This window comes from Octopus sinensis, unplaced genomic scaffold (genome assembly GCF_006345805.1).
Source record: "Octopus sinensis unplaced genomic scaffold, ASM634580v1 Contig13114_ERROPOS71376+, whole genome shotgun sequence".
Classification (NCBI taxonomy): Eukaryota; Metazoa; Mollusca; class Cephalopoda; order Octopoda; family Octopodidae; genus Octopus; species Octopus sinensis.
Window position 1 is genome coordinate 31,379 of NW_021832846.1, and position 13,622 is coordinate 45,000.

General features: G+C 39.3%; 1 protein-coding gene across 3 annotated transcripts in view; it reads left to right on the top strand.

Moving 5' to 3' along the window:
- Positions 1–349: 349 nt before the first annotated feature.
- LOC115229590 (protein AATF-like) overlaps positions 350–13,622 on the top strand; it is a 22,414-nt gene continuing 9,141 nt past the window's right edge. Inside the window, exons 1-6 of one of the 3 annotated variants that reach the window (XM_036499265.1) lie at positions 350–454; positions 4,431–4,604; positions 6,204–6,287; positions 6,393–6,407; positions 7,824–8,081; positions 12,571–12,708. In XM_036499265.1, the coding sequence (XP_036355158.1) occupies positions 376–454; positions 4,431–4,604; positions 6,204–6,287; positions 6,393–6,407; positions 7,824–8,081; positions 12,571–12,708 (748 nt within the window). In that variant the 5' untranslated portion in view covers positions 350–375. Of the gene's footprint in view, positions 455–4,430; positions 4,605–6,203; positions 6,373–6,392; positions 6,408–7,794; positions 8,082–12,570; positions 12,709–13,622 lie in introns of all 3 variants that reach the window. The other 2 variants (XM_029799918.2, XM_036499266.1) reach the window with 2 other exon arrangements.

Here is a 13,622-nt window from a genome sequence, read left to right on the forward strand (position 1 = left end):
AACCAAGTTATTTTACTAAATTCTTTGTTATATTTAAAGTAATTGAAAGAAACACAGAGCATCTCGACAGAAATATGGTAAAGAAACGGTTAAGGGAGGACTGAGCAAGAAGGAAGCAGGCCAGCAAGATAATGAGGAGCAATAAACCATGGTTTATGTCACCACAATTCCTACAGGCATATTCAGTCAGCAATTCACGCGCGCACGCACACACACATTGTCCCGCGCGCGAACGTTCTTACTATGTATAACTTATGTGAGCCTTCGCGCGCGCGCATTTGTTTTCCAAGCGAGATAACTCCGTTGTCCTTTGCCATTTCGGCTCTCCTCATTTCGGAGACGACAACAGCCTCGTTGTTTCTGCTTGGTTACAAAATGGCGTTGAGCGATCTTTTGGATTCTCTCGCCAAACCGAATCCCACCTTTCCCGACGGAGACGAGGACTTTGGGGACAGTAAGTATTATACCTTTACAAACCACCACCTCTCTCTCTCTATATATATATATATACGTTTATAAACCACTATCTCTCTCTATATATACATATATATATACATACAGCCGGAATTCTGCCTTAAGCACGCCATATAACCCCTTCATAACTTTCTTATTCTTGGGAGTATTCAGAGAATTTTCGAAAAATAAGAAGAAAAAAATGTTTTCTTTGATAATCGTGTGAATTTGAGTCTGCAAGACATAAATATGCAAAAGCTTCCTGAAAATACCGAAAACATAAAAGATACAAACGTGATGAGGGGTTTTAGGGCGTGCTTAGAGCACAATTCCGTCGTTTTATGAATTCCCTTTTGTAGAACAGAAACACGGGAAAAGTTCGCTGAAAATGCCCACAAAATACAAAATTTATGGCGAGCTGAAAGCAGAATTCCACCTATAGTTGTTTGTTTGTACTCCACCTGCCTTCGTCTTTTGTTTATTTTCATAAAGCTTCCGTTATATATATATATATATATATATATATATATATATATATGTGTGTGTTTGTGTGAATTTTTTGCGTAATAAGATAAAAAAAACCAAGGGTGTGTAGATTTTAGAACATTTATTGATAGAAGGTCTTACAGCTGTTTCTAGGATATTTATTAATTATATCCCTTCGTGGGAAACGGTGAGAGAGGATGGTTAAGTAATAGTTAATTTAGATAGGATACAAAATAGAGAGTGAGGTGGAGGAAAGAAAAATAGATGTAAGATATGTTTGGTTTTATATATATACACACACACACACATGCAGTTTTTTTTAACAAACGAAAGCACATGTAAAGTGAATATTGTTATCAAAATTAGTGGATGTCCCGAAATCTTTATTCGCTTAATATCATCAGCTGGTTTGACCCGGGTATAAAAACCAAAAAAAAAAACAGTGTAATAGGTGTAACACAACATGCTCTAAACGAATATGATGAAAAAAATGCGTGATCGCGAAAGAGGGTGGGGGAGAGGACTCGGAAAATTCACATCGTGAATGTTCCGAAAGCGTTTGACAATGCCTGCATGGATTAGATTGAATTTGTTGAGACAGATTATTTACACCTGGATGCCCTTCATGTCACCAATTTGCATGGCTGAGAGTTTTGCTTTCCAGCCATGTAGTCTTGGGTTCCTTAGATGAGTGTGTTCTACAAAAGCACCAAGCCAGTCAAATATTTATAAACATTAATAAAAGAAAATGGAGATTGGAAGGTTAATGAGTGTTTATTATTAACAGCAAATTAATCAAGGGTATATTTTTTCCATCTGAAGATATGCTCAGGTCATATAAATTTAATAATTACTCAATATTTACCGAGTATTAATTTAAGTGAAGATAATTAATTTGCTGTTAATAATAACGGTTATTAAATTCCCATCTCCATTTTCTTTTTCTTCTTTTATATGAATACTTGCAGTATTGCCCGGCATTGCTCAGGTTTGTTTTGGCCCTTTAGGATTTTGAAAAGCAAAAATTTTGCATTATGTAGCTTGTTATTCTCTTTAAGTGAACATTTTTCTGGTTGAAATACACCGATAAATGACGACACAGCAATAAAAGAAAATCGTAAAAAATAGAGATTTTCATAGAAAAAAAAGCACCTTTTTGATGTAAATAATTTTTGGTGTTAACATGGTCCGATTTGAATATTTTCTTATAATAATAATAATAATAATAATTGTGTACAGTGCTCAGGTGCACTACAACTCTTATAAAGTGTATATATAATCAGGTGTAGTTTCGACGGATTTCGGGAAGCATGAGGGCCTTAAAGGATGCAGTGTCATGGCAGTCAACAACTGATGCAGGCAGTTTATTCCACGCTTCAGCAACCCTGAGCGTGAAAAAATGTTTCCGAAAGTCATGGGAGCTGTGCTGTTTTCTGACTTTGTAGGCATGTCCACGTGGTTAGACACATGGAGATCGAAAAGGTGTTCAGTGTTGTTGTGGTGAGGTGGTTGATAACCTTGTGGGTGTTTACCAAGTCCGTCGCTAGACGCCGGAGCTTCAGTGAATCCATGCCCAGGGAAACAAGGCGCTCAGAATATGGTAGGTGTCTGATGGAGGGTATGCGTTTGGTTGCACGTCTCTGGATAGATTCCAGGAGGTCAATGTTCTGAGCAAGATAGGGATTCCAAACTGATGATGCGAATTCCAAGTGTGGTCGTACCATAGCTGTATACAGTTTTAAATAGATGGCTGGAGAGCGGCTAACAAAAGTCTTGCTGAGTGATGCCAAGACACCCTATGGAATGAAGAGCAAGCCTTCTTCTATCATACTCTCAATTTGGTCAACTTGCGCCGCAGGGTCTCAGAGGAGATAGTGTTAGTTGAAGCCTACCAAACCTCCCATACACAGACAACTTCGGCTTTATATATATTATTATTTATGCACCCTTTTCAAGCTTAGCCAGGTTCAGGGGCCCGGTTTCTGTGGTGTATGTGTCCCCCCCCCCCCCCCCAGCTGGACAGGACGCCAGTCCATTGCAGTGTTACTCAAGAAACAGGAAGAAAGAGTGAAAGAAAGTTGGGGCGAAAGCGTACAGAGGTGGCCACCCCCACCCACCACCCATGCCAGAGCTTCGTGGAGCTTTAGGTGTTTTCGCTCAATAAACACACACAATGCCCCACCTGGGAATTGAAACTGCGATCCTCTGACTGCAAGTCCGCTGCCCTAACCACTGGGCCATTGCACCTCCACACACACACCTATTATTTTAAGGAAATTAATTCCCCAAAATACTAGTTGTTGAACCAGTATTTCTTCGGATGAAACCATCCCTTCATGAGGTTAACACAACCTCTAATGGAATATGTATATATATATATACATACATGAATGGCTGTGTGGTAAGAACCTTGCTTCCCAACCACATAGTTCCGGGTTCAGTCCCACTGCATGTCACCTTGGGCAAGTGTCTTCTATAGCCTCAGGCTAACCAAAGCCTTGAGAGTGTATTTGGTAGATGGGAAACTGAAAGAAGCCCATATGTGTGTGTTTTTGTCCCCCCACCATTGCTTGACAACCGATGGTGGTGTGTTTACATCCCTGTAACTTAGCAGTTCAGCAAAAGAGACTGATAGAATTAGTACCAGTACTTTAAAAGGAGAGTACTGGGTTCAATTTGTCTAAAATTCTTCAAGGCAGTGCCCAAGCATGGCCATAGTCTAATGACTGAAAAAGTAAAAGGTAAGATATATATATTATATACATGTATAATATATATACATTTACATACATAATATATATACTCTTTTACCTGTTTCAGTCATTTGACTGTGGCCATGCTGGAGCATCGCCTTTAGTCGAGCAAATCGACCTCATGACTTATTCTTTGTAAGCCTAATACTTATTCTATCAGTCTTTTACTGAACTGCTAAGTTATGGGGACGTAAACACATCAACATCGGTTGTCAAGCAATATTGGGGGGACAAACACATAAACACACACACACATATATATATATATATATATATATATATAATATATATATATATACAAAGACACACACACACATATATACTACGGGCTTCTTTCAGTTTCTGTCTACCAAATCCACTCAGAAGGCTTTGGTCGGCCCAAGGCTATAATAGGAGACACTTGCCCAAGGTGCCACGCAGTGGGACTGAACCAGGAACCATGTGGTTGGTAAGCAAGCTACTTACCACACAGCCACTCCTGCACCTATATATATATACACATACATAAACACACACACGCACACGATGGACTTCAGTTTTTCCCTATCAAATCCACTTACATGACTATAATAAAAGACACTTGCCTAAGATGCTGGGCAGTGGGATTGAACTTAAGACTACATATTTGTGAAGTGAGCCTCTTAACCACACCTATGTCTACTCCTATAGCTATTCACCTATATTTTCTTGTTTAGCCTTTTAGCTAATTTCTCTCTCGTTTGGCCTCGACTCTTGCAGATACGACAGCGCAGCTCAGCGTCCACGGAACAGAAGATGATGCGAAAGATGGCGATCAGATACAGAAGTCAACAAAGCTGAAGAGACAAGCTGCTTCACTGTTATCCGACACAGATACAAGGTATGCTGGGCGGAAGACTACGAGGAAAGACCTGATGCAGGATTCTGGAAAAGGTAAGTAGGCTGTGTGTTTGTGAGTGTATCTGTACTGTTCCAGGTGTGTTTTACTCGGGAAGGAAAAAATTGTGGATTTCATTTGGAAATAATTATTCAGTATTAATTGAAGTGAAGATAATAATTTGCTGTTAATAATAAACAGTTATTAAATTCTCAATCTCCATTTTCTTTTTCTTCTTTTATATGAATATAACTATATATATATATATATCAGCCAGGATCCCTGGTCTGGTGGTACGTAAAAAGCACTATCCGACTCGTGGCCGATGCCAGCGCCGCCTCGACTGGCTTCCGTGCCGGTGGCACGTAAAATACACCAATCCGACCGTGGCCGTTGCCAGCCTCGCCTGGCACCTGTGCAGGTGGCACGTAAAAAGCACCCACTACACTCGCGGAGTGGTTGGCGTTAGGAAGGGCATCCAGCTGTAGAAACATTGCCAGATAAGACTGGAGCCTGGTGCAGCCTTCTGGCTTCCCAGATCCCCGGTCGAACCGTCCAACCCATGCTAGCATGGAGAACGGACATTAAACGATGATGATGATGATATATATATATATATATATATATATATATATATATATATATATTATATATATATATACCGTAAATCCTCGAGTATAATCCTCATTTTTTCCCCAAAATCCCTAGTGCGTACTATATATGAGGTTACAAATGAAAATTAATTCCTAATCAATGTCCGAGTCCCTATTTGTTGTCCGGCAATGTTTATTCAGACGCATTTTGTGATGTCAATCGAGAAAATACCTTAAGCTAAGCCTGAAAGCAATGAAGTCATAAAAGAATCATCCATAACTTGCAGTAAGCAACATTTATTAAACGTTATTACTGTTATTTCTTTATTTTCTACAAACAAAATGCACAAAAAAGCTACACGTTTGCATTATGTTATATATACAATAATAATAATAATAAAGGGCGTTGCAGTATACAGTTTTACAAACCAAGGACGTTATATAGACCTCCTTGACTCAAGTTAGAGAAGGGGTGCGTATTATTCACAAGGTTTAGGTTTTTCAAAGGTACAGCCCCCTAAAAATCCCCTGTGTATTATACTCAAGGGCGGACTATACTCGAGGATTTACGGTATTCCTCTCTCAGATTCACACACTTCTTACAGCGGTCCTTCAGTTTTACTAAGCCCTGTAAAAGAACTCAGAAGGTTGGGTCTCTAACCAGACCTTTCGTGATACCCTTAAAGCCAGGGACTTTTCGGCAACTCCTTGTAAGATGAATAGCTCTAGCTCGAGCAAGTTCATTAACTGCCAACGTGTTAACCCTTTTGTTACCATATTTCTGTTGAGATGCTCTGTGTTTCTTTCAATTACTTTAAATATAACAAAGAATTTAGTAAAATAACTTAGTTATCATTAAGCTAGTGTTAGGAACAAATTGTGACTAAGGTTTAGTGGAAGATTTTAATTCAGAACTTATGAAAACAGGACATTTGTACTCAGAGCCAGAGGTGGTTTCAGCCAGGTTGGTATCAAAGGGGTAAATAATGATGACGATGATGATGATGATAACATAAAAAACACACACTCACGTTTTTATATCTGTAATGTGTTGTTGTATAGGTGACAGTGAAGATGGCGTGTCGTCACATGACAATGATGATGATGATGAAGATGGTGAAGAAGATGATGATGATGCTGAAGATGGTGAAGAAGATGATGATGATAGTAATGATGGTGATGAAGATATTGCAGGCTTCCGTCAACTCCTACAGAAGAAATCTCTCGGAAGGTAAGGACTGATTGTTGGTGATGATGATGATGGTGGTGGTGTTGGTGGTGTGGATGATAGCAGTGGTGTGGTAGTGGTAGTGGTGGGGGTTCTTGGTGAGAGTATTGATGCTATACTGAACATTAGACAGTGTAGTCCAAGATACATATAGTTTCAATAAAAGACAAAATGATCACAGTTGGAACATCTTTGACTATAGGTCTCTCTCTGCTGGATCAGGACTGACCTGGGGCTAAATAACAATAGCAGCTATGGTCACTAATAGTAGCTATTATCCATGAGATAATGTAGTCCTAGATATACTGTGTCTGAATAAAAGAAGGGATGGTCATAGGTGGAACAGCTTTGATCATGTCTGCTGGATCAGGACTGACCTAGGGCTAAATAACAATAGCAGCTATGGTCACTAATAGTAGCTACTATACATGAGATGATGTAGTCCTAGATATACACTGTCTCAATAAAAGAAGGGATGGTCACAGGTGGAACATCTTTGATCATGTCTGCTGGGTCAGGACTGACCTGGGGTTAAATAACAATAGCAGCTATGGTCACTAATAGTAACTACTAAACTACATGTTAAATAATGTAGTCCTAGATACACTGTCTCTGAATAAAAGAAGGGATGGTCACAGGAGGAATGTCTTTGATCATAGTGTCTGCTGGACCACAGCTGACCCAGGGCTAAACAGCAACAACTATAGTCGCTGATACTAACTGCTAGATGTTAGATGATGTAGACCAAGATATGCTATCTCTGAATAAAAGATGTGGTGGTCACATCTGGAACGTCTTTGATCATATGCCTGCTGGATCAGGATTGACCTGGGCTAAACAACAAATATAGCCACTAACACCAACTACTATAATATACATTAACTGATGTAGTCCTAGATATACTAAGTATGAATATAAGATAGGATGGTCACTGCTGGAATGTCTTTGATTATAGGCCTCGCTAGTGTATCGGGACTGGCCTCGAGCTAAACTCTTTCTCTCTCTTTACCCTTTTACTTGTTTCAGTCATTTCGACTGTGGCCATGCTGGAGCACCGCCTTTAGTCGAGCAAATCGACCCCCAGGACTTATTCTTTGTATGCCCAGTACTTATTCTATCGTTCTCTTTTTGCCGGACCACTAAGTTATGGGGATGTAAACACAGCAGCATCGGCTGTCAAGCGATGTTGAGGGAAAAAACATACACACACAAACATATACACACACATACTACATATATATGATGGGCTTCTTTCAGTTTCCTTCTACCAAATCCACTCACAAGGCTTTGGTCGGCCCGAGGCTATAGTAGAAGACACTTGCCCAAGGTGCCATGCAGTGGGACCGAACCCGGAACCATGTGGTTGGTAAGCAAGCTACTTACCACACAGCCACTTTTACGAATTTATTTTTTTATTTTTCATAGCAATGACTTAAAACAGTCAAGTGAAATAGAAGATGATGATGATGATGATGCAATGGCAGAAGATATGGATGGCAATGATGGTGATGATGACGATGATGAAGGTGATGATGGCGACAGTGGCAGTGATGCCAGTGGTGATGGTGACTCTGACAAAGATGCTGAGTCAGAGGAACCTGCTGAGCAGAAAGAATCGATGGACATTGAAGACCCAGGGGTCAACATGATGAAACAGCTCTCAAATATGTCCAGTGACAAACAGAAAGGTCTTGCTGTCCAAACACAACTTGGTGAGTAACACCTCTCTTATTATTATTATTCAGTAGTCTTATTCTTATCACGTGCTTTCACTTCACTACCGAGCGCAGCTCTGTGTGCCTTGGGTATGTGCTGTGATTTGTTGTGATGCTCTGATGGTTATTGTATGGAAAGTGTTCTGCGTAGGATGTGTGAAGTGCCTAGTAGTGCAATTTTCTGTATGGTATATGTGTTTGTAAGTCCTGGTGTTTTTGTTATGTATTTGTCTGAATATTTTTTATCATGCCTAATGCACCTACTATGATAGGAATTGTTTCTGTTTTCAGGTTCCACATTCTAGTTACCTCTATTTCCAGGTCTTTGTATTTTGAGAGTTTCTCCATTTCTTTTAGAGACACGTTGTCATCTGCCGGTATTGATACATCAATTAGAAAGCATTTTTTTTCTTCATGATTTCTGACAACTATATCTGGTCTGTTGGCCTTAATTTCTCTCTCAGTGTGTATCGGCAAATCCCAGAGTATGGTTGCTTTCTCGTTTTCTGTGACCTTTTCTGGTGTGTGCCTATACCATCTTTTTTCTGTTGTTATTCCATAATGTTGGCATAGTTTCCAGTGTATGTAGGTTCCAACTCTGTCGTGTCTGTGAATATATTCCTTCTTAGCCAGGACTGGGCAGCTAGAGATAATATGATTTATTGTTTCTTGTCCATCTCCACATATTCTGCAGTTACTTGTAATATTTCTTTTCATTACATGTTTTTGGTAATTTCTGGTGGGGAGGCTTTGGTCTTGTGCTGCAATTAAAAATCCCTCTGTTTCTGCTTTGAGTCCTGAGCTTCTCAACCATTGCTGGGATTTTTCTTTGTCTATTTCTTTTGCGTTTAGTTTAGTCCAGTATTTACCATAAAGGGGCTTTTCTTGCCATCGTTTTATCATGGTTCGTTGCTGTTCTATTTTTAGTTTGGATTTCATTTGTTTTATAGCTTTTGTTGTTTCTTCATCTTCTTCTTCATATTTGTTAGGTGGTATGATTTCTTGTTTGTATTTGTCAGCTTCCTTAAATACTGAGAACAGTTTTTTGTTTTGCTCGTGTTTTGTCGCTATTTGTATCAGTTTTCCTTCCTTCTGAAGTAGATATTTTTGCAGTCTTATCGTGGTTATTTATAGTAGTTTTCCAGCTGTATAAGGCCTCTACCACCTTCTATACGTTGTATATATAGTCTTTCTATGTCAGATTTTGGGTGATTATTTTTCTTGTTTTCCTATCTATTTTGGTCAGTTCATTTAGTGTCCAGTTAAGGATATTGTAGCTGTAACTTATAACTGGGACAGCTAAAGTGTTAATACCTATTATCTTGGTTTTATCTAGTGTGATGTTGCTACTCTTAATTAGTTTTCCTCTTTTCAGGGTTACTTTGGCGCATTTTTCTAATCCAAATTTCATATCTATTTCTTTGGTAAATCCATGAACTGTCTTTAATAGTTTTCCAGCTGTATAAGGCCTCTACCACCTTCTATACGTTGTATATATAGTCTTTCTATGTCAGATTTTGGGTGATTATTTTTCTTGTTTTCCTATCTATTTTGGTCAGTTCATTTAGTGTCCAGTTAAGGATATTGTAGCTGTAACTTATAACTGGGACAGCTAAAGTGTTAATACCTATTATCTTGGTTTTATCTAGTGTGATGTTGCTACTCTTAATTAGTTTTCCTCTTTTCAGGGTTACTTTGGCACATTTCTCTAATCCAAATTTCATATCTATTTCTTTGGTAAATCCATGAACTGTCTTTAATAGTGTTTCCAGCTGTTTGTCATTTGCAGCGTGTAGTTTTAGGTCATCCATATATAAAAGGTGGCTGATCGTTTTGCCGTAACATTTATATCCGCATCCAGTTCTGTTTAGCATATCCGATAGAGGTCACAGTGCCAAGCAGAAAAGGAGTGGAGAGAGCGTGTCTCCCTGGAATATTCCTCTTCTGATGGGGATGGCTTTGGTTTTCATGAGTCCTTCTTTTGTTTGGAGCTGTAGCACTGTTTGCCATTTATTCATAGAGTGCCCTATGTACTTTATAATTGTTGATGCTACTTTGTTAATGGCTAATGTTTCGAGGATTCATGTGTGAGGGATGCTATCAAACGCCTTTTTGTAGTCGATCCAGGCCATACTGAGGCCTTTCTTCTTTCTGTGGCTGTCTTCAGTTATGGCTTTATTAATCATTAGTTGATCTTTACAGCCATATGAGCCTTTGCGGCATCTTTCTGCTCTTCTGGAAACAGGTTGTTTTCGTCCAGGTGCTTGTTCAATCTTTGCGATATCATTGCAGTAAATGCCTTGTACATAGTAGGGAGACAGGTATTGGTCTGTAGTTTTCTGGTTTTGCTGTCTCATTTGATTTGGGAATTAAGATGGTTTTCCCCTTCGTGAGCCATTCAGGCATTGTCTCTGGCTCTGCTAGTATGCTGTTAAAGTTTTCAGCCAGCTTTTTGTGCATTCCTGTTAGATATTTCAACCAGAAGTTGGGGATCTTGTCATGCCCAGGTGCCTTCCAGTTGCTTAGTCTTTGCAGTGCCTGGGGGTCCAAAGTTCCCCGCCTCATATTGTTATTATTATTATTGTTATTGTTATTATTATTATTGTTATTATTATCATTGTTATTATTTTTATTATATCATTATTATTGTTATTATTATTATTATTGAGTGAGAGAGCAGTGCATGCCATCAAAGTGACACTGGGGTAAAATATACGAAGCCCAGTTTACCCATCATGACCACCCGTCTGATAAGGGTACACCAGGTACATGCATCACAACCATATGTGCATGGCACGGTGATCTCATATCAAGATAAACAGTGCATGACTTTGGTGGTGGGGCCCAGTTAGAATTTTCTTCTGGTCGAGTAGCCCATCCTGCTCAAAAGGTCCCTGAATAAGGGTTGTTTAAGGATGTTGAATGAAACACCCATGTTTCCAGAGGTGAATTATTCAAGCCCCAAAGAATCCCTCTCGACACATGGCTCTGATGCTCCCCTACTACTTCTGCTCGTGATCAGAGATGCACATATCGTCAGCCACTAAGGGACATGCTCAACAGGTTAAGGTCAAACAACTGACAAGCAAATCTGTGGTATTGAGCAGAATATTTGCTGTAGCCCATCTTTTATACCAAGACAAAACAATGTACATGATAACACTTCCAATCAGTTAAGATCAGAAGCCATGAGAGCCACTGCCTGGTACTGCATCAGGGCATTTATTATTATTATTATTATTATTATCACTAAGGCAAGCTAGCAGAGTTGTTAGCGCACTGTTAGCAGTTTTTCGCTCATCTCTACATTCTGAGTTCAAATTCTGCCAAGGTCAACTTAGTCTTTCGATCTTTCAAAGTCAATGAATTAAGTACTACTTACAAACTGGGGTTGATAGAACCAGATAGCACCCCACCCTCTTCCAATTTTAGGCCTTGTATCTCTAGTGGAAAGGATTATTATTATTATGGCGACGAGCTGGCAGAATTGTTAGCACATTGGGCAAAATGCTTTGTGGCATTTCGTCTGTCTTTACGCTTTGAGTTCAAATTCTGCTGAAGTTGACTTTGCCTTTCATCCTTTCAGGGTCAATGAATTAAGTACCAGTTAATTACTTGGGTTGATGTAATCAACTATCCCCTTTACACAAATTTCAGGCCTTATGCCTCTAGTACAAAAGATTATTATTGTTGTTGTTGTTGACATCAGTACCTGTTGAGTGCTGGGGGTCAATGTAAACAAATTATTCCCTCCCCCAAAATGCTAGCTTTGTGGCAAAATTTGTCAACTTTGATTTCAAAATCATTACCATGCAGGCGTAGGAGTGGCTGTGTGGTAAGTAGCCTGCTTATGAACCACATGGTTCCGGGTTCAGTCCCACTGCGTGGCACCTTGGGCAAGTGTCTTCTACTATAGCCTCGGGCCGGCCAAAGCCTTGTGCGTGGATTTGGTAGACAGAAACTGAAAAGAAGACGTCATATATATGTATATGCATATATATATGTGTGTGTTTGTGTTTGTCCCCCAACATCGCTTGACAACTGATGCTGGTGTGTTTACGTCACCATCGCCTAGCGGTTCGGCAGAAGAGACCGATAGAATAAGTACTAGGCTTACAAGGAATAAGTCCTGGCGTCGATTTCCTTGATTAAAGACGGTGCTCCAGCATGGCCACTGTCAAAATGACTGAAACAAGTAAAAGAGTAAAGAGTATTCCATCTGTGACCATCACATCTTATATTCTGGTGTAGTGTATCTAGGACTACATAAGCTAATGTTTAATACAGTAATTAACATTAGTGGCTATAATTATTCCTGTTTAATCCCTGGCCAGTCTTGATTCAGACAGACTTATAACCAAAGAGGTTCCAATTGTGACCATCTCACCTTTATTCAAATATAGTGTAGTAAAGTGTGACATGAGGGAGTTTTGGCTGCTATGGTCTGTCATTGATTTTGTCTTCTTTCTTTTTCTTTTCCTTAAAGGACTTTTGGATAATCTGTTGGAAGGTCGAATTAAATTACAGAGGGCAGTGTCGTTTGTTAACCAAATCCCTCAACCCTCTACCTGGCACCATTTCCAGGCCCTTGGCAAGGATAAGTATACCTCGGCTGTACATTCAGGTGAGTGAGGCATAGTTAACATTTTTCTTTTGCTTTTTTTTTGTATTCATAAAGCTCATCTCTCATCAGAATCCTCAACTGGACACAACATTGATATGACCTTATAATAATTGGGGGTCATCATCATTGTTTTAATGTCCACTTCTCCATGCATGTATGGGTCAGACAGAATTTGTTAAGGTAGATTATCTGCGGCCAGATGCCCTTCCTGTCACCCACCCTCACCTCTTTCCAAGTATACACACACGATATATACATCTTAATGATACTAAAACCCGAGATGTTTGTTCCCGAAATATCTCAGAAAAAGTATATTTTATCTTAATTTTTTTTAGATATATATTTTCATATTTAATGCAATGCAGTATGAGGTTTTGTGATATTTGGACCTCTACTAATGAAAACAATTAAACACAATTTTTGTCTGTTATTGAACTCAAAATCAAGGCTAACTGGCTTCCGTGCCGGTGGCACGTAAAAGGGCACCATTCGAGCGTGTTCGTTACCAACGTTGCCTTACTGGCACCTGTGCCAGTGGCATGTGTAAAAAGATTTGAGCGAGTTCATTGCCAGTGGCACGTAAAAGGCACCCACTACACTCTCGGAGTGGTTGGCATTAGGAAGGGCATCCAGCTGTAGAAACTCTGCCAGATCAGATTGGAGCCTGGTGCAGCCATACAGAGTACAGACACATATAATGAATGTCATGGCATGTGATTCAACACAAACACACATATGCTATCTGTGACATATGCACACACATAGTCTTTGCTCTCTTTCTCTATCACTCTTTAAGAAAAAAATTCATCGACTTTTGACTTACACAATATTTAAAAAATCATTGAGAAATATTTTTTAGTGAATATGATTTCAAAAATGTAAGTTGCTTGTACAGTAAGTATTTATATTTTAGT